The sequence below is a fragment of the Pogoniulus pusillus genome, chromosome 8, assembly GCF_015220805.1.
Source record: "Pogoniulus pusillus isolate bPogPus1 chromosome 8, bPogPus1.pri, whole genome shotgun sequence".
Taxonomy (NCBI): Eukaryota; Metazoa; Chordata; class Aves; order Piciformes; family Lybiidae; genus Pogoniulus; species Pogoniulus pusillus.
Window position 1 is genome coordinate 18,771,129 of NC_087271.1, and position 23,469 is coordinate 18,794,597.

Here is a 23,469-nt window from a genome sequence, read left to right on the forward strand (position 1 = left end):
TTTAAGGTGCCTGCCAACCCAAACCCATCCCATGCTTCTATGCCAGTACCTTTAAAACATAAAGAGTCCACCAAAACCCTGGACACCAGAGCCCATGAGCAACAGCTGATGTCAGCTCTTCTACCTAAAGCTTCACCCCCTGCTTCTGATCACCGACGCGATCCCAGCCTCCTACGAGCAATCCTTTTGTTCCCTGTGTGTCCAAGCAAGCATAAAATAGGTGCTGGCAGAAATCTTGCCCCTGAGACATGCTGATGTCAAAAATGGCATGGAAAGAGCTTAAACACTCTGGGACAGAGCCATGGCTGCAGCCAGGACAAGCTTGGCCTCACTGTGACAAATGCTGGAGGGTTGTAGGAGAGGAAGGTGCCAGAAGCTCTTCGTGCCAGAAGGTCTTTATTGGAAACACAATATTAAGGACCACTATGAATGCTGTACGATTGGTAGGGATGATGGGAGGTGGTCAAGCTGCAGCTGGAACCACAGCTGGATTACCACCAGCACCCCAAGGCTGGGTATCAGCTAACAATGCCCCACATCTGAATGGCCAATCACTGTTCCATGTCTGGATCACCAACCGCTGTCCCACAGCTGGATCACCAACCAGCATCCCACAGCTGGGTTAGTGCCAGCACCCAGTACAGGTAGATCACAACAGGTCCTTGCCACAGGATTTTTTGAAGGGTACAAAACCTGGAGAAGACAGGCACAAAGTGCATCTCTGCAGTCCCACAGGGGACGAGGTGACCCGGACAGGCTGGAGCCTGGGGCCGAGTGAACCTCATCAAGCTCAGCCCTGGCAAGGATAGGGTCCTGAACTTGGTGAGGAAGAGCCCCTTAGACTAGTACAGGTGAGGAGGGACCTGCTGGAAAGCAACTCTGTGGAGAAGGATCTGGGAGTGCTGGAGGACAACAAGTTCCCCAGGGGCCAGCAATGAGCCCATTGGCATTTTTGACTATGAAAGCCCCTGAGGTGTGGCCACCAGGTGAAGGATGAATCTTCTCCTACTCTGCTGTGGCCTGGTGAGGCCACAGCTGGAGTCTTAGGTCCAGTTCTGGGCTCCCCAGTTCAAGAGAGACAGGGATCTACTGGAGAGAGACCAGAGGAGGCTACAAAGCTGCTGAGGGGCCTGAAGTATCTGTGAGGAGGAGAAGGCTGAGAGCCCTGGGGCTGTTGAGCCTGCAGAAGAGCAGCCCCTGAGGGCAGCTGAGCAATGCTCAGCAAGAGACAAAGCACCTGAGGGGGTCAAGACTCTTCTCAGTGGTGCCCAGGGACAGGAAAAGAGGCACAAACTGGAACCCAGGAGGTTCCACCTGAAGGAGAAACTTGTCTGTTGTGAGGGTGCTGGAGCCCTGGAGCAGGCTGCCCAGAGAGGTTGTGGAGTGCCTCTCTTGGGAGAGATGCCCAATCTCCCTGGCCATTGCGCTGCTGGGTAAGCTGCTGTGGGTGCCCCTGCTTTAGCTGGAGGACTGGACTAGATGACCTCCAGAGGTCCCTTCCAAGCCCACCCTGCTGGGATTCTGGGATCTTTTTGAAGTTAGATTCAACAAAGGTATGGAAAACACAGGGGATGAAGCCAGCAGCTCGACTGGTGGACAAGATGAGCTGATTGACCTTCCCACAGCCCTTGCCTGCCCGCCTCTGGGCAGGTCTGGAGTCTCCTTTCCACACCCACAAGCTCTGGAACACGCTGTGCTATGAAATGATGGACACAAACACAGCCAGGAGGGATCAGTGTGGATCTGACATTATTGATTTTTTTTTCAACTTGTTGCTAGAAAAATACTCTCAACCATAAAAAATAATCTGCAGGTAGGCACAGGAGGAGTGGCACAATTCTCCATCAGGGCTTGGCCATGGAGTTGAAGAAGCTTGCTGAACACAGAGGTGATTTTCTCCAGCTGTCTCTCAAGAGTGTGTTTGGTGAATGATTTAATATAGAAATTGAGAAATATGTGATGGAAAGAAAAAACCACAACAAACAAACAGAAAGAGTAAATTGCAAGGGGTTAATAAATTCTGGAGAGATTATGGCAGATATGAAAGAGCTTCCAAGCTCTCAGCTACTGGCTCTTGGTGATGACATCTGCAGCCAGCTGAACTGCAACCCCTTCAAAGCTTTCTGCTAATAGGCAATGTTGGTATAAATATGATATTAAAAGTTTAGATATTTATATATATATATATACAAAGAAAACAAACAAACAAAAAAAAAGAAGGCTTTTTTAATTAGCTATGGAGAGAAAAATCCCTTCCTGGATGGAAAAGGCCTCCAGTGAGAGCTGCAGAACCACCACCAGGCTGGAGAGCATTTGGCATTTTAAAACCCTTTCCAAAAAAATAGTAACAGTTTAAAAAATCCATTTCCAAGAAGTAAATTCTGGACCTGCTGCACAAAACCTGAAGGGGGATGTGGAGTGATGGGATCAGCCTGCAGCCCAGCACAATGCTGCCTGGGACCAGCCTTCAGCCTTCCTGCTTCTGACAGAGGTTTTATCCCTATCCTTTTTGACTCTTCTGATGGGTTTTTGATTACCCTAATAGAGACTTTTTTGGGGTTCTCCTGCCATGGTTTTATATCCTAACACAGATTTTCTGATCCCTCTGACAGGACTTTTTCATCCTAAAATGGACTTTTGAATTCTTTGGCCATCATTTTATATCCCAACACAGATTTTCTGATCCCTCTGACAGGACTTTTTTACCTCAGCATGGACTTTTGGATCCTTTTGCCATCATTTTATATCCCAACACAGATTTTCTGATCCCTCTGACAGGATTTTTTTACCCCAACATGCACTTTTGGATCCTTTTGCCATCACTTTATATCCTAACACAGATTTTCTGCTCCTTCTGACAGGACCTTTTCATCCTAAGATGGACTCTTGAATTCTTTTGCCATCTTTTTACACCCTAACACAGATTTTCTGTTCCTTCTGTCAGGTTTTTTTCCCCCAATACCACTGTTTTTACTCTCTTGCCATAGTTTTCCACATGCCAAGCCAGGTTATTTGACTCACTTGACAAAGGTTTTTAAGCTAACTCAGTTTTTTTGACTGATCTGACAAAGATTTTTAACCTAACTCAGGTTTTTTAACTCACCTAACAAAGGATTTTAACCTAACTCAGTTTTTTTGACTCATCTGACAAAGATTTTTAACCTAACTCAGTTTTTTTAACTCACCTGACAGAGGATTTTAACTTAACTCAGGTTTTTTGACTCATCTGACAAAGGTTTTTAACCTAACTTAGTTTTTTGACTCACCTGACAAAGGATTTTAACCTAACTCAGGTTTTTTGACTCATCTGACAAAGGTTCTTTAACCTAACTCAGGTTTTTTGACTCATCTGACAAAAGTTCTTTAACCTAACTCAGGTTTTTTGTCTCATCTGACAAAAGTTCTTTAACCTAACTCAGGTTTTTTGACTCATCTGACAAAGATTTTTAACCTAACTCAGTTTTTTTAACTCACCTGACAGAGGATTTTAACTTAACTCAGGTTTTTTGACTCACCTGACAAAGGATTTTAACCTAACTCAGGTTTTTTGACTCACCTGACAAAGGTTTTTAACCTAACTCAGTTTTTTTAACTCACCTGACAAAGTTTCTTTAACCTAACTCAGGTTTTTTGACTCATCTGACAAAGGTTCTTTAACCTAACTCAGGTTTTTTGACTCATCTGACAAAGGTTCTTTAACCTAACTCAGTTTTTTGACTCCTCTGACAAAGGTTCTTTAACCTAACTCAGGTTTTTTGACTCATCTGACAAAGGTTCTTTAACCTAACTCAGGTTTTTTGACTCATCTGACAAAGTTTCTTTAACCCAACCCAGGTTTTCTGACTCATCTGAGGATTTTCTGTCCTACTACAGACTCTTGGACTCTCTTGCCACGGTTTTCCTACCCCAACACAGATCTTTTGACTCATCTGAGAAAGCTTCTTAACCTAACAGAGATTTTTTTGTGATCCTTCTGCCAGGATTTTACATCCTAACAGCTTTTTCTTTTGGTTGGTTGTTTCTTTCGACAAAGGTTTGGTTGGTTTTCAATCCTAACACAGACATTTGGACTCCTTTCAGAGAGGTTTTTCTTAAACCCTAACAGAGATTTTTTGATTCTCTTGATTTATTTTTTAAGTCCTATCACAAAACTTTTTAAATTCTTTTCCCATGTTTGTTTTGTTTTGTTTTGTTTTTTTTAATCCTACTCCAGAATTTCTGATGGGATTTTTTTTTTACCCCCACCACAGATTTTTTTATCTTGGGGGGAAGGGGAGGGAGTGGAATACTTCTGCCACAATTTTACATCCTAACAGATTTTATAACTCTTCTGACAGAGGATTTTTCTTTGTGGTGGTTTATTTTTTTTCATCCAAATAGAGATTTTTTTTTTTAGTTGATTTTCTTTCATAAACCCTAACACACTTTTTAACTCTTTTGCCATGGTTTTACAGCCCAACACAGATTATTTTCTTCATTCTTCTGACAGTTTTGATCCTAATACAGAATTTTTGATTCTTTTGATACAGTTTTTTATCCTGAGACAGATTTTTGGGGACTCTTTAAAGAGATTTCTTTATCCTAACAGAGATATGTTGATTTTTTTGCCACGGTTTTACAGCCTAACACAGATTATTTTTCCACTCTTCTGACAGAGATTTTTTGATCCCAACACAGATTTTTTTTCACTCTTCTAACAGAGATTTTTTGATCCCAACACAGATTTTTTTTCACTCTTCTCACAGAGATTTTCTGATCCCAAGACAGATTTTTTCCACTCTTCTCACAGAGATTTTTTGATCCCAAGACAGATTTTTTCCACTCTTCTCACAGAGATTTTTTGATCCCAACACAGATTTTTTTCACTCTTCTGACAGAGTTTTTATCCTAACACAGATTTTTTTTCCACTCTTCTGACAGATTTTTTTTTATCCTAATACAGAACTTTTGAGACTCTTTTAAGAGATTTCTTTATCCTAACACAGATATGGTGACTTTTTTTTGGCCATAGTTTTACAGCCTAACAGAGATTTCTCTTTCCACTCTTCTGTCAGAGATTTTTTGATCTCAACACAGATTTTTTCCACTGTTCTGACAGAGAATTTTTATCCTAACACAGATTTTTTTCCCCACTTTTCTGACAGATTTTTTTTATCCTAATACAGATTTTTTTATTCTTTTGATACAGTTTTTTATCCTGAGACAGATTTTTTGGGGACTCTTTAAAGAGATTTCTTTATCCTAACACAGATATGTTGATATTTTTTTGCCATGGTTTTGCAGCCTAACACAGATTTCTTTTTCCACTCTTCTGACAGAGATTTTTTGATCCTAACACAGATTTTGTTTCCACTCTTCTGACAGAGATTTTTTGATCCTAACACAGATTTTGTTTCCACTCTTCTGACAGAGATTTTTTGATCCTAACACAGATTTTTTCCCCACACTTCTGACAGAGATTTTTTGATCCTAACACAGATTTTTTTTCCCCCACTCTTCTGACAGAGATTTTTTGATCCTAACACAGATTTTTTTTCCCCCACTCTTCTGACAGAGATTTTTTGATCCTAACACAGATTTTTTCCCCACTTTTCTGACAGATTTTTTTTATCCTAATACAAATTTTTGATTCTTTTGATACAATTTTTTATCCTGAGACAGATTTTTTTGGGACTCTTTAAAGAGATTTCTTTATCCTAACACAGATATGTTGATTTTTTTTGCCATGGTTTTACAGCCTAACACAGAATTTTTTTCCCCTCATCTAAGAGAGACTTTTTTATCCCAACACAGATTTTTTCCACTCTTCTGACAGAGACTTTTTAATCCCAACACAGATTTTTTTCCCACTCTTCTGACAGAGATTTTTTAATCCCAACACAGATTTTTTCCACTCTTCTGACAGATTTTAATCCCAACACAGATTTTTTTCCACTCTTCTGACAGAGATTTTTTTTGATCCCAACACAGATTTTTTCCACTCTTCTGACACAGATCTTTTGATCCCAACAGAGATTTTTTTTTCCACTCTTCTGACAGAGATTTTTTATCCTAATACAGAAATTTTGATTCTTTTAGTAACGTTTTTTATCCTGAGACAAACTTTTTTGGACTCTTTGAAGAGATTTCTTTATCCTAACACAGAGATGTTGATTTTTTTGCCATGGTTTTACATACTAACACTTTTTTTTCCCACTCTTCTGACAGATTTTTTTTATCCCAACAGAGATTTTTTGACTCTTTTGACTGAGATTTTTATCCTAACTTTTTTTTATTCTTTGGACAAAGATTTCTATCATGAAACAGATTTTTGTTAGACTCTTAAGAGAATTCCTTAACCTAACAGAAACCTTTCACATTTTTTTTGCCATGGCTTTACAGATTTTTAGGGGTTTTTTGATTCTTTTAACATGTTTTTCTTTAATACCCTAACACAGCTCTTTTTAATCAGAGGAGCTAATTCCGAGGAGCAAAACCAAACCTGAAAACTGCTTTTTCACCTCCTCCTACTAAATAAATTTGCATATCACTGATTGTTGATGCTTTAGGTAAAAAGAAAAACCCAAACCTCTGTCAAGAGAAGCTGGTATGAAGAAGGCTGCAGGCATAGCTCCCTGAAGTCCATCAACAGCTGACAACCATCACTTTTCAAGGTATTTTTTGGCTGATAATGCACTTTGAAAGGTGTCTGTGGGTAGACACAGGCTGCTGACACAGGCACTCCCCCTGCCCTACATCCATGACGTACAAAACAACATAAACCCAACGATTTTGAATCAAGTTCCCGCCCCTCTGAGAAGCTCAGGCACCTTTGGTCTTGTTTGTGTAGCAAAAAGTCAAGACAGAACCAGCAGAAACCAAGCTCCCAGCTTGTCCTGCTGGTTCCACCGCAGGGCACTGACACAGACCCCATTCCCTTGGACAAGACAGAAGTTAATTAACTCTGAAACCTAATGAAGACAGAGAAGAGAAGGAAAAGCTTTCAGGTGGCTCAAGAAATGGTGAATACACTCGGGAGAAGAGCGGCCGCTCAAACCCAGTGCCCAGCTGGTACCTTACAAAGGATTTTTGCTGTGCCCAGGGTGAGGCTGTGAGGAGCTGCTGCTGCTCTCCTACAACAAAATGCAGGTCTTCTTGTCCTTGAAAGGGTTCTCAGAAGCAGGGATGCCCATTAGCAAGGGGTCTTTCTTGGCATGTTCTTCACAGTAGAGCATTAGGTCTGCTGATGCTTTTGATACCTGCAGAAGACAGAGGGGAAAGCAATCACCACAAAAGGGTATTTCACAGAATCCCACGTTGGGTTGAGCTGCAAGGGGCTTCTAAATGTCCATCCAGTCCAACCCCCCTGCACTCAGCAGGGACAGCTGCAACTAGAGCAGGTTGCTCAAAGCCTCAACCAACCTGACCTGCAATGGTTCCAGGGATGGGGCAGTTACCACCTCTCTGGGCAGCCTGGGCCAGGCTCTCACCACCCTCAGTATCAAACACTTCTTTCTTCTCTCCACTCTGAATCTGTCTCTTTTGTCCTGTCGCAACAGCCCCTGCTCAAAAGCCTGTTCCCAGCTTTCTGATCAAACCCTTGAATCACTGAAAGGCCACCAGAAGGTCTTCCCAGAGCCTATCTCTAAGCTAATGAACCCCAATTCTCTCAGCCATCTCCCATGACCAACCACACTAAGAGCTGCTGACAGGTACAGAGGCCCTGCCCAGGACAGAAGTGCTCAGAAAGCTCCATCTCCTCTGGACATGCTGCTTGCTCTGGCTTCACATACAGTGAGGGGTTAGTTTGAGACACCAGGCAAGAGCACCACCTGGCTTCTACAGAAGCTAAAAATAAACAGGAGAAGATTGAAAACAATAGAGATTGTTCATCAGGAGGAACTTCTCATCACAGAGACCCAGCAGGACTGGGGCAGTGACTGTGCCCTTGTGCTCAGCACTGGTGAGGACACATCTTCAACAATGGACTCAGCTTTGGGACCCTTCACTACAGAAAAGACAGTGCTGGAGAGGGTCCAGAGACAGGCAACAAAGCTGGTGAAGGGTCTGGGGCTTAGGTCTTGTGATGAGCAGCTGAGGGAACCATAAAATGGTATTTCACAGAATCATAGAGGGGTGGGGTTGGAAGAGACCTCTCTGGAGGTCATCCAGTCCAACCCCCCTACTAAAGCAGGGCACCCACAGCAGCTTGCCCAGCAGCACAATGCCCAGCTGGGGCTGGAAGCAGCTCTCCAGATAAGGACACTGCACAACCTCTCTGGGCAGCCTGCTCCAGGGCTCCAGCACCCTCACAACAAACAAGTGTCTCCTCCTGTTCAAATGGAACCTCCTGGGTTCCAGTTTGTGACCACTGCCCCTTGTGCTGTCCCTGGGCAACACTGAGAAGAGTCTGGGCCCATCCTCTTGCCCCCTACAGGTCCTTTAGCTCTTGCTGAGCATTGCTCAGATCCCCTCTGGGGCTGCTCTTCTGCAGGCTCAGCAGCTCCAGGGCTCTCAGCCTTCTGCTCCTCACAGAGATGCTCCAGGACCCACAGCAGCTTTGTGGCCTTCACTGGAAGATCTCCAACAGTTTTCTGTCTGTCTTGAACTGGAGAACCCAGAACTGGACCCAAGACTCCAGCTGTGGCCTCACCAGGGCAGAGTATATGGGGAGGAGAACCTCCCATGACCTGGTGGCCACACTCTTTTCCACAGGCCCCAGGAGATGACTGACCTTCCGGGCCCCACGGGCACATAGCTGACTCCTGGTGATGCACACACCCCCTCACCCCCCTGCTACCTTATCACCCTGCACCTGGAAGGGGAAAAAAGACAACAGTGAAACGTGGGGTGAAAAAAGACATCTCTCACCTTTATCCTTTCTATGGAGGCTTCTATCCTTAGCTGCTGGACAGTCCTGCGGGCGTGGGTAATGTTGTTGGTGGTGCCAGCTGTTTTGCCAGACATTTTCAGTGAGATGGGGAAGTTCTGTTTGGAAAGCAGGCAGGTTAGTTTTCCAGGAGGTGACACAGCATGTTCAACTTCTTCTGCACCTAGGGGCAACCACAGCATGCTCCAAAATCCAGCTGCCCATTGTGATGCTGGGCAGGCTGCTGTGGGTGCCCCTGCTTTAGCTGGGGGTTGGAGTGGATGATCTCCAGAGGTCCCTTCCAGCCCCTACCATTGCATGGTTCTATGACTTTGTGAGGTTCCTTCACCATATCCATGAAATGATGGCATGCTGTGTCAGTGCTCCACCAGCATTTACACCACTCTGGAATTGGAGGCCTTAGCCTCATGGTGGTCCCAGATAACCTCAGCTTCTTCAGCTGTTCAGATCTCACATGATATGTTTGAGCCTTCCATGGCTTTACTGGAGCACCATGATCACCTGAGCCACACCAAAGGCCACCTCACTCCACCTCCCAGCAGCACCCTTCCCACTGCACCTTGCCCAGAGAAACTGTGGATGCCCCCACCCTGGAGGTGTTCAAGGGCAGGCTGGATGTGGCCTTGAGCAACCTGGGCTAGTGAAAGGTGTCCCTGCTCATGGCAGGGGGATTTGGACTAAATGACCTTGGAGGTCCCTTCCAACCCAAACCATTCTATGATTCTATCTCCCCAGCCACTTCCTAGCCCATGCTGGTGTCCAGCCAATGCTGCTAGAAGGAACTGACCCACGGTGGAGCAAGGAGTAGGGAAGGGCTGAGGATCCTGCAACCATCATGTTCAAAAGAATATCCTGTGGGCACCACAGCAGCAAGGAGCTGGCTGCCAAAGTACCAGTGTTCTCAGAAGTTCAGAGACAAGCTGCTTTAGGACAACCTCAGGATGTGAAGCTGTCCTTTCCATGCCAGTTCCACCACACCATCTCCAGCAGGACCATGCACAAATCCTGCTCTTTGCTTTCCACAGATCCATGAGAAAAGTTGGCCCCAGGGTGCTGTGCTGACATCATTTCTGGCTTAGAAGGGGCTGGACCTGGTGGAGCTACCTGTGACCTTTCTGAGTGCTGTGAGCAGCGTTTCTCTGCAGGCCTCAGGTTTCTCACACCTCAGCCTGGGGAGCAGAGCTGCTTTTCCAAGGAGCACCCAGTTAACTGGGAGCAGGATTGTTTTCCACCAGGTCCTCAGTTTGGTCAGGCCAAGGCTGCTCAGCAGGCTTCAGAGTTCCCAAGTTTCCCTCTCCCTCTGCAGAAACCTCCAATAGGTTTGATGTTTGCTCAGGGCATGCTCCAGGCCAACGCAGCCCTCAGCAGTGAAAAGCACCCACAGCAGACATGGGATGTCCACTGAACACCGCCCCACAGCCTCCAGCTCTCCTCTGACAGCAGTGCAAGCACCCACGGGTGTGTTCTTCTGGCCAGGAACCCTGTGCAGCCAGCAACAGGGTGGGGTTGGAAGGGACGTCAGGAAATCATCCAGTCCAATCCCCCTGCTAAAGCAGGGCACCCACAGCAGCTTGCCCAGCAGCACAATGCCCAGCGGGGGCTGGAAGCTCTCCAGACAAGGAGACTGCACAACCTCTCTGGGCAGCCTGCTCCAGGGCTCCAGCACCCTCACAACAAAGAAGTTTCTCCTCCTGTTCAGGTGGAACCTCCTGGGTTCCAGTTTGTGCCCATTGCCTCTTGTCCTGTCACTGAGTGCCACTGAGAAGAGTCTGGCCCTGGTGTCTTGCTCTCCACAGGTGCTTTATCTCTTGCTGAGCATTGCTCAGATCCCCTTAGGCTGCTCTTCTGCAGGCTCAGCAGCCCCAGGGCCCTCAGCCTTTCCTCCTCACAGAGCTGCTCCAGGCCCCTGATCACCTCTGTAGCCTCCCCTGGCCTCTCTCCAGTAGTTCCCTGCCTCTTGTGAACCAAAGAGCCCAGAACTGGATGCCGCAGCTCAGCTGTGGCCTTGCTGGGCAGAGCAGGTGGGGCAGAAGCACCACCAGGGCTGTGCTAACTGGTATTTCATGCTCTACCACTTACAGCTGGCTTCTGCTGCTCTTCTAACATGCCGGTGGTGAATCACAAAGTGACCTGCTGGTTTCCCCAGCTACACCCTCACCACTGACGGGGAAGTCTGACAGAGGCCGCATCAAGCACCCTCGCGGAGCACAGGGATGCCTGTGACCAGCCAGGACTGGGATGAGGAGGGACCTTCCTCACAGAGCAATCACCAAGGGGCAAGTAAAACCTTCTGCTCATGCCCAGGTAGGAGAGACATGATGATGAGGTATCACAAGCATCTTCCTGTTTAAAACCATCCTCGCGGATCTCTCCATCTGCATGGATCTGAAGGGTCATTATGGCTACTTCCCCAGGAACTCTTTGCATCCAGGAGCAGAAGACAAGAAACAAAACCCAGAGCTACTTTAAATGCTGCAGATGCTCCAAATGGCCAATTTCAGGACATCTTTTGTTAATTTAAGAACCTCTGAACATGCCCCAGTTTGGAGAGCACAGCTGGTTCAGTCTCCATGTGGCCCACATGAACCGGTGCTCTGCAGAAACTGCCCAGGGAGGCTGTGGATGCTCCAGCCCTGGAAGTGCTTGTGGTCAGGTCAGATGGAGCTTTGAGCAACCTGCTCTGGTAGAAGATGTCCTTGCTCATGTCATAGGGGTGGATTAAATGCTATTCAAGGGCCTTTGCAACCCAAACCACTCAGAATTGTTTGGGTTGGAAAGGACTTTCACTATCATCGAGTCTAACCTTCACCCTGTACACTCCAAGCAAGGGAAGTGAGGCTGCAAGAATTTCAGGGATACAAAGCCCCTGAAGTGTTGTCTCTTTCACACTCCAAACACTTCCACTCAGGGTTTCTGTCTGCAGCTACCAGAAGAGCTGCAGCAGAGCTGAGCAAATGTGAGCAGGGCAGATGTCCGTGACACAGAGGCCAGAAAGGTCAGGCTGGCAGCACACACTGGTGGCTGACTCATCCTGGCTGTGCAGGAGCACAGCTTGTACATCGTGGCTGCTTCACCTCCACAGTCGGGTCAGCAAGCTGAGCCTTGGGCTGTGAGAGTCATGAACTGCCCCAGTTCCCCACAGGCCCCAGAGTGCCCCAAAATTCCTCACTGTGCTCCAGAGACGCCACCTACAGACCAAGCTAAACAGGCTGGTTTGGGTGGGAAGGGACCTTTCAAGGTCCATCCAGTCCAACCCCACTCCTGCAGTCAGCAGAGGCATCTGCAACTAGAGCAGGCTGCTCAGGGCCTCAAACAACCTGAGCTGCAATGGTTCCAGGGATGAGGCAGCTACCACCCCTCTGGGCAGCCTGGGTCAGGCTCTCACCACCCTCAGTGTCACATATTTCTCCCTTCTCTCAGTCTGAATCTCCCTTTTTCAGTTCAAACCATCAGCCCTTTTCCTGCCACAACAGACCCTGCCCAGAAGTCCCTCTTTGAGCCATTCCAGGGTGAAAAAAAGACCAACCCAAAGCACTTCCATCTTAGCATGCATCTCCAAGAGCTAAGACAGCTCCACACTTCCTGATCATTCCTATTTTTTAAAGATTCATAGAATGGTTTGGGTTGGAAGAGACCTTGAGGATCATCTAGTTCCTGTCCCCCTGCCAGGGACAGGAGCACCCTCCACTAGACCACTCTGCTGAAGGCCTCACCCAGAATGGTTGTTCAGTGCCCATCAAGCCTGACCTTAAATATCTCATGGACTGGGGCCTCTACCACCTCCTTGGGCAACCTGTCGCAGGGTTTGACCACCTTCATTGAAGGATGAACTGTTCTCCTCTCCTCTCGCTGGGGCAAGCCCAGGCTGACTTTGCTCAACCTTCCCATCCCAAAATCCTCCTTTATTTCCCCACCAGAGAGGTGAGAAAATCTCTCCCCACTGGAGAGGTTTTGAGTTTCTCTGGTATCTCTTCCCATCCTCTGTGAGTGACCTGGTTAGGACAGTTTCAGTGCTGATTTTTCCCAGCTCAAGAGCTCTGGTAATAAATTGTTTCTAAATTGTTTCAAACCAACCCCAAACAAAGCCCAAACCATAACCATCAGAAAATGAAATCCTTGTGTTTCCTCAGCTGCAAGCGAACGCAAGCAGCATCACTTGAGTCGTCCTTCTAAGGTTACTAAACCTCTTTTCCACAAGAGATTTACAAGCAACTAGGTCATCACCCAATACTACTGGTTTCCACCTGAGCTCCTGGCAACTTAACCTACTAAGGGAGCTGCTGGGGTCACCTTGAGCTGCAGGACTTGTCCCAGGGGATACTCTGAGTGCACCCTCAGCAGGTGTGCAGATGATAGCTTAGCGATGCGGTTGAGAAGACTGCAGGAGGGGCTGGGAGTCATCCAAGAGGGACCTGGGTGGGCTGCAGGGAATCTCATGAGGGTCAGTAAGGCAAAGTGCAAGGTCCTGCAGCTAGGCTGGGGCAATTCTTGAAATCAGTCCAGGCTGGGACACGGTGAGACTGAGAGCAGGACTGGGGAGTGCTGGTGGCTGAGAAGCTGGACAAGGAGCCAGCAATGGGCACCTGCAGCCCAGAAGGCCAATGGCAGCCTGAGGTGCATCAAAAGCAGCATGGCCAAAAGGTCAAGAGAAGGGATTCTGCCCCTCTGCTACGCTCTGGTGAGACCCCATCTGCAGTGCTGTGCCCAGTTATGAGACCTCCAACACAAGAATCACAGGCTCACAGCATGTCAGGGGTTGGAAGGGACCCAAAGAGATCATCGAGTCCAACTCCCCTGCCAGAGCAGCAGCTTACAATCTAGCTCAGGTCACACAGGAACACATCCAGACAGGCCTTGAAAGGCTCCAGAAGGGACTCCACAACCTCTCTGGGCTGCCTGTGCCAGTGCTCTGGGATTCTTACAGTCAAGAAGTTCCTCCTTGTATTGAGGTGGAACCTCCTGTGCTGCAGCTTTCATTCATTGCTCCTTTTCCTGTCCCATGGAGCAAGTGAGCAGAGCCTGATCCCTTCCTCCTGACCCCCAGCCCTTAGATATTGACAAACATTGATCAAATCCCCTCTCAGTCTTCTCTTCTCCAGACTAAACAGCCCCAGGCCCCTCAGCCCTAATCATCCTTGTAGCCAACCCTTGGACTTTCTCCCGCAGATCCTTGTCCCTGTTAAACTGGGGAGCCCAAAACTGAAGGCAGTACTCAAGAGGAGGTCTCACCAGGGCACAGTAGAGGAGGAGAACTTCCCTTGATCTGCTGGACACACTCTTCTTAATGCACCCCAGGATCCCACTGGCCCTCTTGGCCACAAAGGCACATTGCTGTGCCATGGATGTTATCCAGCAGCACTCCCAGGTCCCTCTCCACAGGGCTGCTCTCCAGCAGATCACCTCCCAGCCTGTACTGGTGCAGTTTATTATTCCTCCCCAGGTGCAGGACTCTGCACTTGTCCTTGTTGACCCTCATTTGGTCCCTCTGTGCCCAGCTCTCAGCCTGTCCAGGTCTCTCTGGATGGCCACACAGCCTTCAACTGCAGCAGCCAAGCCTCCCAGTTTGGTGTCATCAGCAAACACGAAGGACATGGATCTGCTGGAGCGGGTCCAGAAGAGCCCACAAGGGCAATCAAAGGGCTGGAGCACCTCTGCTATGAGAACAAGCTGATAAATTTGGGCTGTTCATCCTGGAGAACAGAAAGCTTCAGGGAGACCTTAGAGCTGCATTTCACTATCTGAAGGGGACCTACAGGAAGGCTGAGGAGGCTCTGTTTAGAAGGGCCTGTGGTGACAGGATGAGAGACAATGGTTTGAAAGTGGAGCAGGGGAGATTTAGGTTGGACATCAGGAGGAAGTTCCAAACAGTGAGAGTGGTGAGACACTGGAACAGGTTGTTCAGAGATGTGGTTGAGGCCATATCCCTGGAGACATTCAGGGTGGCCCTGGGCAGCCTGCTCTAGTTGCAGATGTTCCTGTTGGCCAAGGTGACCTTCGAGAGTGCCTTCCAACCCAATACAACCTGTGAATCTGGTAAGTAGGGACCTTTCCAGGCCACTCCAGTCCAACCCCCCTGCAGTCAGCAGGGGCATCTGCAACTAGAGCAGGTTGCTCAGAGCCCCTCGATGGTTCCAGAGATGAGGCATCTGTCACCTCTCTGGGCAACCGAAGCCAGGCTCTACCACCCTCACTGTCAAACATTTCCCCCTTCTCTCCACCCTGAACCTCCCTCTTGGAGTTCAAACCATCACCTCTTGTCCTGTCACGACAGACCCTGCTCAAAAATCTGTCCCCAGCTTGACCCCTTGAAGCCCTGAAAGGCCACCAGGTGGTTTCCCTGAAGTCACTTCTCCAGACAGAACAACCCCAGCTGTCCCAGCCTGGCCTCACAGCAGAGGGCTTCCAGCCCTCTCATCACTGCTGTGGTCTTCTCTGGCCCTGTTCCAACAGGTCCCCGTCCCTGCTGTGCTGAGGACTCCAGAGCTGGCCCCAGCACTGCAGGTGGAGTTACAGCAGAGCAAGAGCAGAAGCCCCTCCTGTGACCTGCTGCCCCTGCTTCTCTTGATCCACAGCCTCATTAGAACTCAGATGGGAGATGTCTTTTCCAGCCATGCTGGTTGGTCTTAACAGAAGCAAACCTTCATGCCCATGCTTCACGCTGGCTACTGAGGGTCTCACATGTTTGTTGCCTTCTCCACAACCCTGCCCTCCCAATCTCTAGCTGCAAGACCAAGCCTACAGCCCTTCACAGGTCCATAGCATGGTTTGGGTTTGAAAGGACCTTCAAGATCATCCAGTTCCATTCCTCCTGCAACAGGTAGACACCTCCCACCAGCACAGGTTGCTCAAGGCCTCATCCAGCCTGGTCTTGAACACTTCCTGGGAGGTTGTGGATGACAGAATCACAGGAAGTGACCAAAGATCACATTCTGTGATCCTGTCATCCACAACCTCCCTGGGCAACCTGTGCCAGTGTCTCACCACCCTTGTGTTGAAGAACCTCTTCCCAAGACCTAGGATGCAAGGATGCTCAAACACAGACAGCAAACCTGCAGTGCACTTCTACCACCTGCTTTGTTTTTAATTTCTTCCAGATAACAACAGGGGGAAAAAAGGCAAAAAAGTGGAACTGTCCCAATTCCTGAGGGGAAAAAAACAATCCCATCTTTTCAAGGCCTTGCCCTATTTCTGTAGGTAAGGAGGTCACCCAGCGACAGGGGCTCAGAGCAGCAGGCTGGGCATTCAACTGGAGCTCCAACTGGGATAATTAAACATCAATCCATCCTTTTTTGTTGTTGGGTCTCTTTTAGATCCAGGACTTAAGAAGCACCTGCTGAGGGCAATGTAATTAAAGCAGCCTCCAGGATGGCCCAGCAGCTCCAAAGTGTTGCTGTTATGTAAAGTCAGCTCAGATCCCAGCTCCCAGCCCAGAAAAGGGCCAGTTGGGGACCTGGGCATTGCTCCTGCTGGGTGAGCTACAACAGGTTTTAAGGTGAAAAATTCAAAAGCTGTGGATTTAGAGTTGAATAATTGTGAATTGTAGAGAGAATGAGCAGACTGAACAGAGCACAGAAGGGCAGCACCAATTAACCCACACCAGCACCCAACCAACACGAATAGCTCCTGGAGGGAGTCCAGCAGCAGTGTGGCCAGCGAGTCATGGGAGGCTCTCCCTTTACTCTGCCCTGGAGAGACCACGTCTGGGTGTCCAGCTGTGGGCTCCCCAGTTCAAAAGAGGCAGGGAACTACTGCAGAGAGCCCAGAGGAGGCACCAAAGCTGCTGAGGGGCCTGGAGCAGCTCTGTGAGGAGTAAAGACTGGGAGCCCTGGGGCTGTTGAGCCTGCAGAAGAGCAGCCCCAGGGGGGATCTGCTCAGTGCTCTGCAAGAGATAAAGGGGGGAAAGAGGATGGAGCCAGACTCTTCTCAGCGGTGCCCAGTGACAGGACAAGAGGCAGTGGGCACAAGCTGGAACCTCCTGGGTTCCTCATCTGAAGAGGGGAAACTTGTTTGTGGTGAGGCTGCTGAAGCAGGCTGGCCAGAGAGGCTGTGGAGTCTCCTCTGGAGAGCTTCCAACCCCAGTTGGGCATTGTGATGCTGGGCACGCTGCTGTAGGAGCCTCTGCTTCAGCAGGGGTGCTGGAGTGGATGGTCTCCAGAGGTTCCTTCCACCCCCAGGCTGCTGGCACTGTGGGATCTCTCAGTGCACAGAGCGTGCACACGCTGGCAGCCTCTGCATTTCCAAGGTGACACAGATCTAAGGTTACAACCAATCTGCAAATGCACCTTTTTGAGGCATCTCCTTTTTCAAGCCACAGAAACCATGCTCTGGGTGACAGGGGCCTAGGAGGAGGACATGGTGAGTTGTAGGGAGGTGGTGGCCTGGCAACCTTCAAATTCAGCAGGGAGCCTGGGCAAAGGAGGACACAAGTGGTTCCAAACCCAAGAAGGACATCTAGCTCACTGCTCCAAATCTCCCTGATATGGGAACCACTGACCAGGTCTCAGAGGGGGTCTATCACCTCTCCTCTCTGAGAAGGACTACTAGAGAGCAAGGAGGTCCATTCTGAAATCCTGATTACTCCACAGGAGGGCCACCTTCAGGCTTGGGGCAGGTTGCCCCATCTCTTGAACCATGCCAGATGAGGTTGGATGGGTATCTGAGTAACCCACTGCGGCAGGGTGCAGCACTTTGGCCACAACAACCCCATGCAGAGATACAGGCTGGGGTCGGAGTGGCTGGAGAGCAGCCAGACAGAGAGGGATCTGGGGGTGCTGATTGATACCCGCCTGAACATGAGCCAGCAGTGTGCCCAGGTGGCCAAGAGAGCCAGTGGCATACTGGCTTGCATCAGGAATGGTGTGGCCAGCAGGAGCAGGGAGGTCATTCTGCCCCTGTACTCTGCACTGGTTAGACCACACCTTGAGTACTGTGTTCAGTTCTGGGCCCCCCAGTTTAGGAGGGACATTGAGATGCTTGAGCGTGTCCAGAGAAGGGCGACGAGGCTGGTGAGAGGCCTTGAGCACAGCCCTATGAGGAGAGGCTGAGGGAGCTGGGATTGGTTAGCCTGGAGAAGAGGAGGCTCATAGGTGACCTTATTGCTGTCTACAACTACCTGAGGGGAGGTTGTGGCCAGGAGGAGGTTGCTCTCTTCTCTCAGGTGGCCAGAACCAGAACAAGAGGACACAGCCTCAGGCTGTACCAGGGGAGATTTAGGCTGGAGGTGAGGAGAAAGTTCTTCACTGAGAGAGTCATTGGACACTGGAAGGGGCTGCCCGGGGAGGTGGTGGAGTCGCCAGCCCTGGGGCTGTTCAAGGCAGGATTGGACGTGGCACTTGGTGCCATGGTCTAGCCTTGAGCTCTGTGGTAAAGGGTTGGACTTGATGATCTGTGAGGTCTCTTCCAACCCTGATAATACTGTGATACTGTGAAGGTGCCTCTATTGACTGCAGAGGCATTGGACTAGATGAGCTTTAAGGTCCCCTCCAATCCAAAAGCCACACCCTGCCCGTGCTCTGCTTGTGCTGCCCTGGGCTGAGTGGAGTACCAAAGTTAATGCCAAGCATGGAGCTGCTGCTGGAGGAAGTAGAGGCATCCCCAAGAGATGCTCAGTGGTTTGGGCAGTGTTTCTGTCTCCAGAATCAACCACCAAGTGGTGCTGCTGGAGCTCGAGTTTATGGCTTCAGTGATTCCACCAGAAATGCTGCAGGTTCACAAGTGAAGCTGTCTCAGCTCCAACTTCCCCAGTCTTTGCTGACAGAGCTTTAAGCAGGATCTGGTTTGCACATCATCAGCACCACCAAGCCTCTGTTCAGCAAATGACACACATGGCCCCCTGCCATCTCACAGCACTGTCCACAAAACCATTTTGTGGTGACCATACTGACCAAGTTCCTCCTCCCTGGCACCACCACCCTGCTGCCTTCAGCTAGGACTTTGCGAACAGTTTGGCACTAACTCACCATCAAACCCCAAATCCAGCTGCCTCCTCATAGCTACTGATACTCTTCAAAGGGAGCAGGAATGAAGAGCTGGAGATGAACTCCCAGCCCAGAGCCAGCAATGTCCAGGGTTGATCCCCAGCAGCATAGAGGGAGGAGATTCTCTGCTGAGACCCCACCTGCAGTGCTGGGGCCAGCTCTGGAATCCTCAGCACAGCAGACATGGATCTGTTGGAGCGGGGCCAGGGACCACAGCAATGCTGGGAGGCTGAGAGAGTTGGGGTTGAAAAGGCTCCAGGGAGATCTTCTGGTGGCCTTCTGGTGCTTAAAGGGGCCAAGAAGCAAGCTGGGGACAGAGCTCTGAGCAAGCCCTGTTGTGACAGGACAAGGGGTGAAGGGCTTGCTGTGGGGTGCCTCGCTGGCAGCTCTGTGGCTCTCGGGGTGCTGCTTCCGCAGCAGCTCTGTGGAGCCAGAGGGCTAGAGGCTGCCTGGGACTTGAATGCTGCCTGTGGCCTTTCCTGCAGGGCAGACATGGCTGCTCAGGAGCAGGGATGGTAGGACATGCAGAACCTGAAGACTCTGTGTCCAAGCCAAGAGGTCTGACACTGGAAGTGGAGGCTATAGCTGGATGCAGAAATAAGCAACTCTATTCAGTGGGTTCATCACAGTGTAGCTGAAGGGGGGGGGGGCGGGGGGGGGGAAAGAGGATGGGGCCAGACTCTTCTCAGTGGCACTCAGTGACAGGACAAGGGGCAGCAGAAAAAAAAAAATGGACCCCTGGAGGCTCCATCTGAACATGAGGAGAAACTTGTTTGTTGTGAGTGTGCTGGAGCCCTGGAGCAGGCTGCCCAGAGAGGCTGTGGAGTCTCCTTCTCTGCAGAGCTTCCAAGCCCAGCTGGGCATTGTGCTGCTGGGCAAGCTGCTGCGGGTGCACCTGCTTTAGCAGGGGTGTTGGAGTGGATGACCACCAGAGGTCCCTTCCAACCCCCACTATGTTAAGATTCTGGGATTTTAGAATTGGGAAGCCAGGAGTAGTACCAAGTGTGAACAAAGCGTGGCAGGATTGATGTGGAGGAAGCAGAGAGTGAGCAGCTCTCATCTATCTCACTTAGTCCTGTGTGCAGCAACCCTCCTGGAGCAAACTTCATCCCATCCCCACCATCAAAGCAAACAATACAAAAGTTACCCACGCTGATCTTCCAGAAACAGTGCCCTGCTGTCCCAGCTGGAGCCCTAATTAGAGAGCACAGGTAGAAGGAGAGCATGTCCAGCTCTCCTCCTGCTCCAACCGGTTGCTCTGCTCAGAGAACAAACAGTTCCTCCAGCAAACCGGTGCCTTCCCAGCTTACTCAGCTCCTCTCCAGCTCAGCCAGCTCCTTCCCAGCCCACCCAGCAACTCTGGTGCCTGCACAGGACCATCCCAGCATCACAAAGCTGCACAAATCTACAGAATCATAGAATGTCAGGTGATGGAACAGACCTGGAAAGCTAAGACCCCTGTCAGAGCAGGATCTCCTAGAGCAGATCACACAGGAACGCATCCAGAGAGTCCCTGAATATCTCCAGAGGGGGAGACTTCACAACCAACCTGGGCAGCCTGTTCCAGGGCTCTGTCACCCTCACAAGGAAAAAATTCTTCCCCATGTTCACATAGGACCCCCTATGCCTCAACTCCCACCCAGTGGCCCCTTGCCCTGGCACTGGGCATCACCCAGCAGAGCCTGGCCCCAGCCTCCTGGCACTCATCCTGCACAACTTTATAAACGTTCATGAGGTCACCCCTCAGTCCCCTCTTCTCCAAGCCCCAGCTACCTCTGTCTCTGCTCATAAGGAAGACATTCAACTTCCTTAATCATTTTTGTGGCTCTGTCCTGGGCTCTCTCAAGCAGCTCCCTGTCCTTCTTGAGCTGGGGGGGGGGCCAGAAGTGGACACAATACTCCAGATGAGGCCTCTCCAGGGCAGAGTAAATTGCCCTGGTTATGCAGCCAGCCCAGGTTTAGTTCCAGCAAAAAGCCCACAGGGAAAGCTGACAGCACCTGGCAGGGCTCCTGCCAGCCTGATCCCAGTACGAGGCCATGCTGACACCCAGTGGAAAGCAGGGTGAGGTGCCCAGCAGACAAACATCACGGCTGGAGTCTTTTCCTTCTGCCCTGATACTAAGTGCAGTGGAAAAGAAAACCTGGTTGGCAGGAAAACATCAGAGCCTTGTCCTCGCCTCCTTCTGGAGCAGGACCAGAGGGGGCCACAGCAGTGATGGGAGGGCTGGAAGTACTCTACTGGGAGGCCAGGCTGAGAGAGTTGGGGTTGTTCAGCCTGGAGAAGGCTCCAGGGAGACCTTCTGGTGGCCTTTCAGGAATTAAGGTGCCAACATGAAAGCTAAAAACAGACTTCTAATTGTGGCCTGTTGTGACAGGAGACAAGGGGTGATAGTTTGAACTAGAAGAGGGGGAGAAGGGAGGAATGTTTGACACTGAGGGTGACAGCCTGGCTTTGGTTGCCCAGAGAGGTGGTAGCTGCCCCATCCGTGGAACTATTGCAGGTCAGGTTGTTTGGGGCTCTGAGCAACCTGCTCTAGTTGCAGCTGTCTCTGCTGACTGCAGGGGAGGTTGGACTGGATGACCTTTAAAGGTCCTTTCCCATTCAAACCTATCCAAGATTCTATGGAATCAGGACTAGAGAGGCTTTCTGGCCCTTTTTTGTTTGATACTAACACCACACCCCACGGAAGGAGAGCCAAAGCTATGTGCTACACTGGAGCTTAGTGGGAGGCCTTTTGGTCAGCCATTGGAACAGGCTGCCCAGGAAGGTTGTGGAAGTCACCATCCCTGGAGGTGTTCAAGAAAGGTGTGGATGTGGCACCTGGGGACATGGTTTAATGACCATGGTGGTGCTGGGTTGAGGGCTGGACTTGGTGATCTTAGAGGTCTCTTCCAACCCAAACAATTCTATGATTCTATGACTCAGAGACACTCCTGCACTTTGCAGTGCTGAAAATAGTATCTTCAATACAGACCTCCCAGGAGAAGCAACCACCCTGCCTGCCCAGAGCCTCCCCACTGGCTCTGAGGGGAGCTTGCTCCAGTGAAGGGACCTCTTTCTCCCCCAGCTCCCACCAGAAGAGACACACACAGCTACAAAGAGACTCTTACAGCATGTAAAGCAGGAGTGCTTCACGGTTGCAGCACCAGGCTGGGAGTCACCAGATCCAGGTTATATGACCTCCAGGAAATTCTTCACCCTGAAAGAGAGGACACTGGTGGGAGATGCTTTGAGAAGAGCTCTGAGGCACTCAGCTTAAAGCCACTAACAAGGCTGCAGAAGAGAAGGCCGTGGGGAGACACTAAAGCAGCCTTCTGGTACCCGAAAGAGGCTACAAGAGAGCTGGGGAAGGCCTTTTCACTGGGACTTGTAGTGATCACAGGAGTCCAGGCAGACAGTAAGCACAGGACTTCTGACTGGACAAGAGGAAATGGATTGAAGCTGGAAAGGGGGAGATTGAGAGTGGAAATGAGGAAGAAATTCTTTACAGTGAGGATGGTGAGACACTGGCACAGATTGCCCAGGGAGGATGTGGATGACAGAACCACAGAATGTGATCCTGTCATCCACAACCTCCCTGGAGGTGTTCAAGGCCAGGTTGAATGAGGCCTTGAGCAACCTGGGCTGGTGGGAGGTGTCCCTGTCCATGGCAGGGGGGTTGGAATGCAGTGATCTTGAAGGTTCCTTCCAACCCAACCCCATTCTATGAATCTCTGTTCCACAAGCTTCTTGGTTAGAGGAATTCATCCAGGTTTGAAGCACACAAGAAGAATCTGCACTCAGAGGTGGTTACTCAACACACCCCTAACCCACCATATGAAGAAGACAAGAAGAACCATGAAGAAATTAGGTCTTCCATGCTTCTCCTTGCTGACTGGTGGGATAAAAAAGGAAAAGCCTCATTTCCAGGCAAGAGCCAACCCATCAAAACAGATTTTGCCCTTTAATCCTCAGTATGAGAGCAGAATAAAACAAACTCACTGAGGTATGGGACTTGTCCTGCTGCTTCCTGCTTTGCATGAAAGGAAGGAGCAAGCACGGACTGGAAACTCACCTACATAGGCAGCCTTGCTCCTGGTCTGGCTGGCTTTGACTTTATCAGTTCAGTGATCCTGAAATGAGAGGAAAATCAAAATTGTTGGCATGCCAGAGAGCAAGAGAGCCAAAGCTAAGAGGGATTAACATTTGTGGTTTCATTCTCCTTACAAAATAACACCATTTTCAGGTTGGCCTCACTGTAACATCTGCCTCAAACCTCTCTTCTGGCCATGGGTGGCCACTTCCCTTGCACACCTCTCAAGCCAACTTCTCACAGCTTTTTTGCACCAGTTCCCAAGGCTGAGGCCACAGAATGGCAGAATGATATAATCCCAGCATTGTGGGGTTGGAAGGGAGATCATCCAGTCCAATCCCCCTTTAAAGCAGGGCACCCAAGGCAGCTGGCCCAGCAGCACAGTGCCCAGCTGGGGTTAGAAGCAGCTGCTGCAAAAGCATTGGAAGATGCCTACAGAACCAACCATGACAGACAAACATTGAAAGTGGTTACTGCCAGTGTTGAAGTGCCATGAGCTCTGTGCAAACCACTCATGCTCCTGAGCTCAGGTCAGCATGGTGGGAGCTGG

The 23,469-nt window shown here is 49.7% G+C and overlaps 1 protein-coding gene across 2 annotated transcripts; it reads right to left on the bottom strand.

Moving 5' to 3' along the window:
• Window positions 1-1,732: 1,732 nt before the first annotated feature.
• On the bottom strand, window positions 1,733-22,959 carry GNG12 (G protein subunit gamma 12). Of its 2 annotated transcripts, none has more exons than XM_064147480.1 (4): window positions 22,902-22,959; window positions 21,958-22,046; window positions 8,851-8,967; window positions 1,733-7,238 (listed from the first exon to the last, which is right to left on the bottom strand). In XM_064147480.1, the coding sequence occupies exons 3-4, from the start codon at window positions 8,944-8,946 to the stop codon at window positions 7,113-7,115; spliced, it is 222 nt and encodes a 73-aa protein (XP_064003550.1). In that variant the 5' UTR covers window positions 8,947-8,967; window positions 21,958-22,046; window positions 22,902-22,959; the 3' UTR covers window positions 1,733-7,112. The 2 variants fall into 2 exon arrangements, with proteins under 2 accessions (XP_064003550.1, XP_064003551.1); XM_064147481.1 differs by having other exon boundaries at window positions 21,958-22,061.
• Between the last annotated feature and the right edge of the window lie 510 nt (window positions 22,960-23,469).

Bases quoted from the DNA above. Each gene is read 5' to 3' on its own strand.
- GNG12 (XM_064147480.1), bottom strand. From the start codon at position 8,946: ATGTCTGGCAAAACAGCTGGCACCACCAACAACATTACCCACGCCCGC. The intron at 7,239-8,850 runs GTGAGAGATGTC...TGTCTTCTGCAG, and splicing joins CCTCCATAGAAAGGATAAAG to GTATCAAAAGCATCAGCAGA.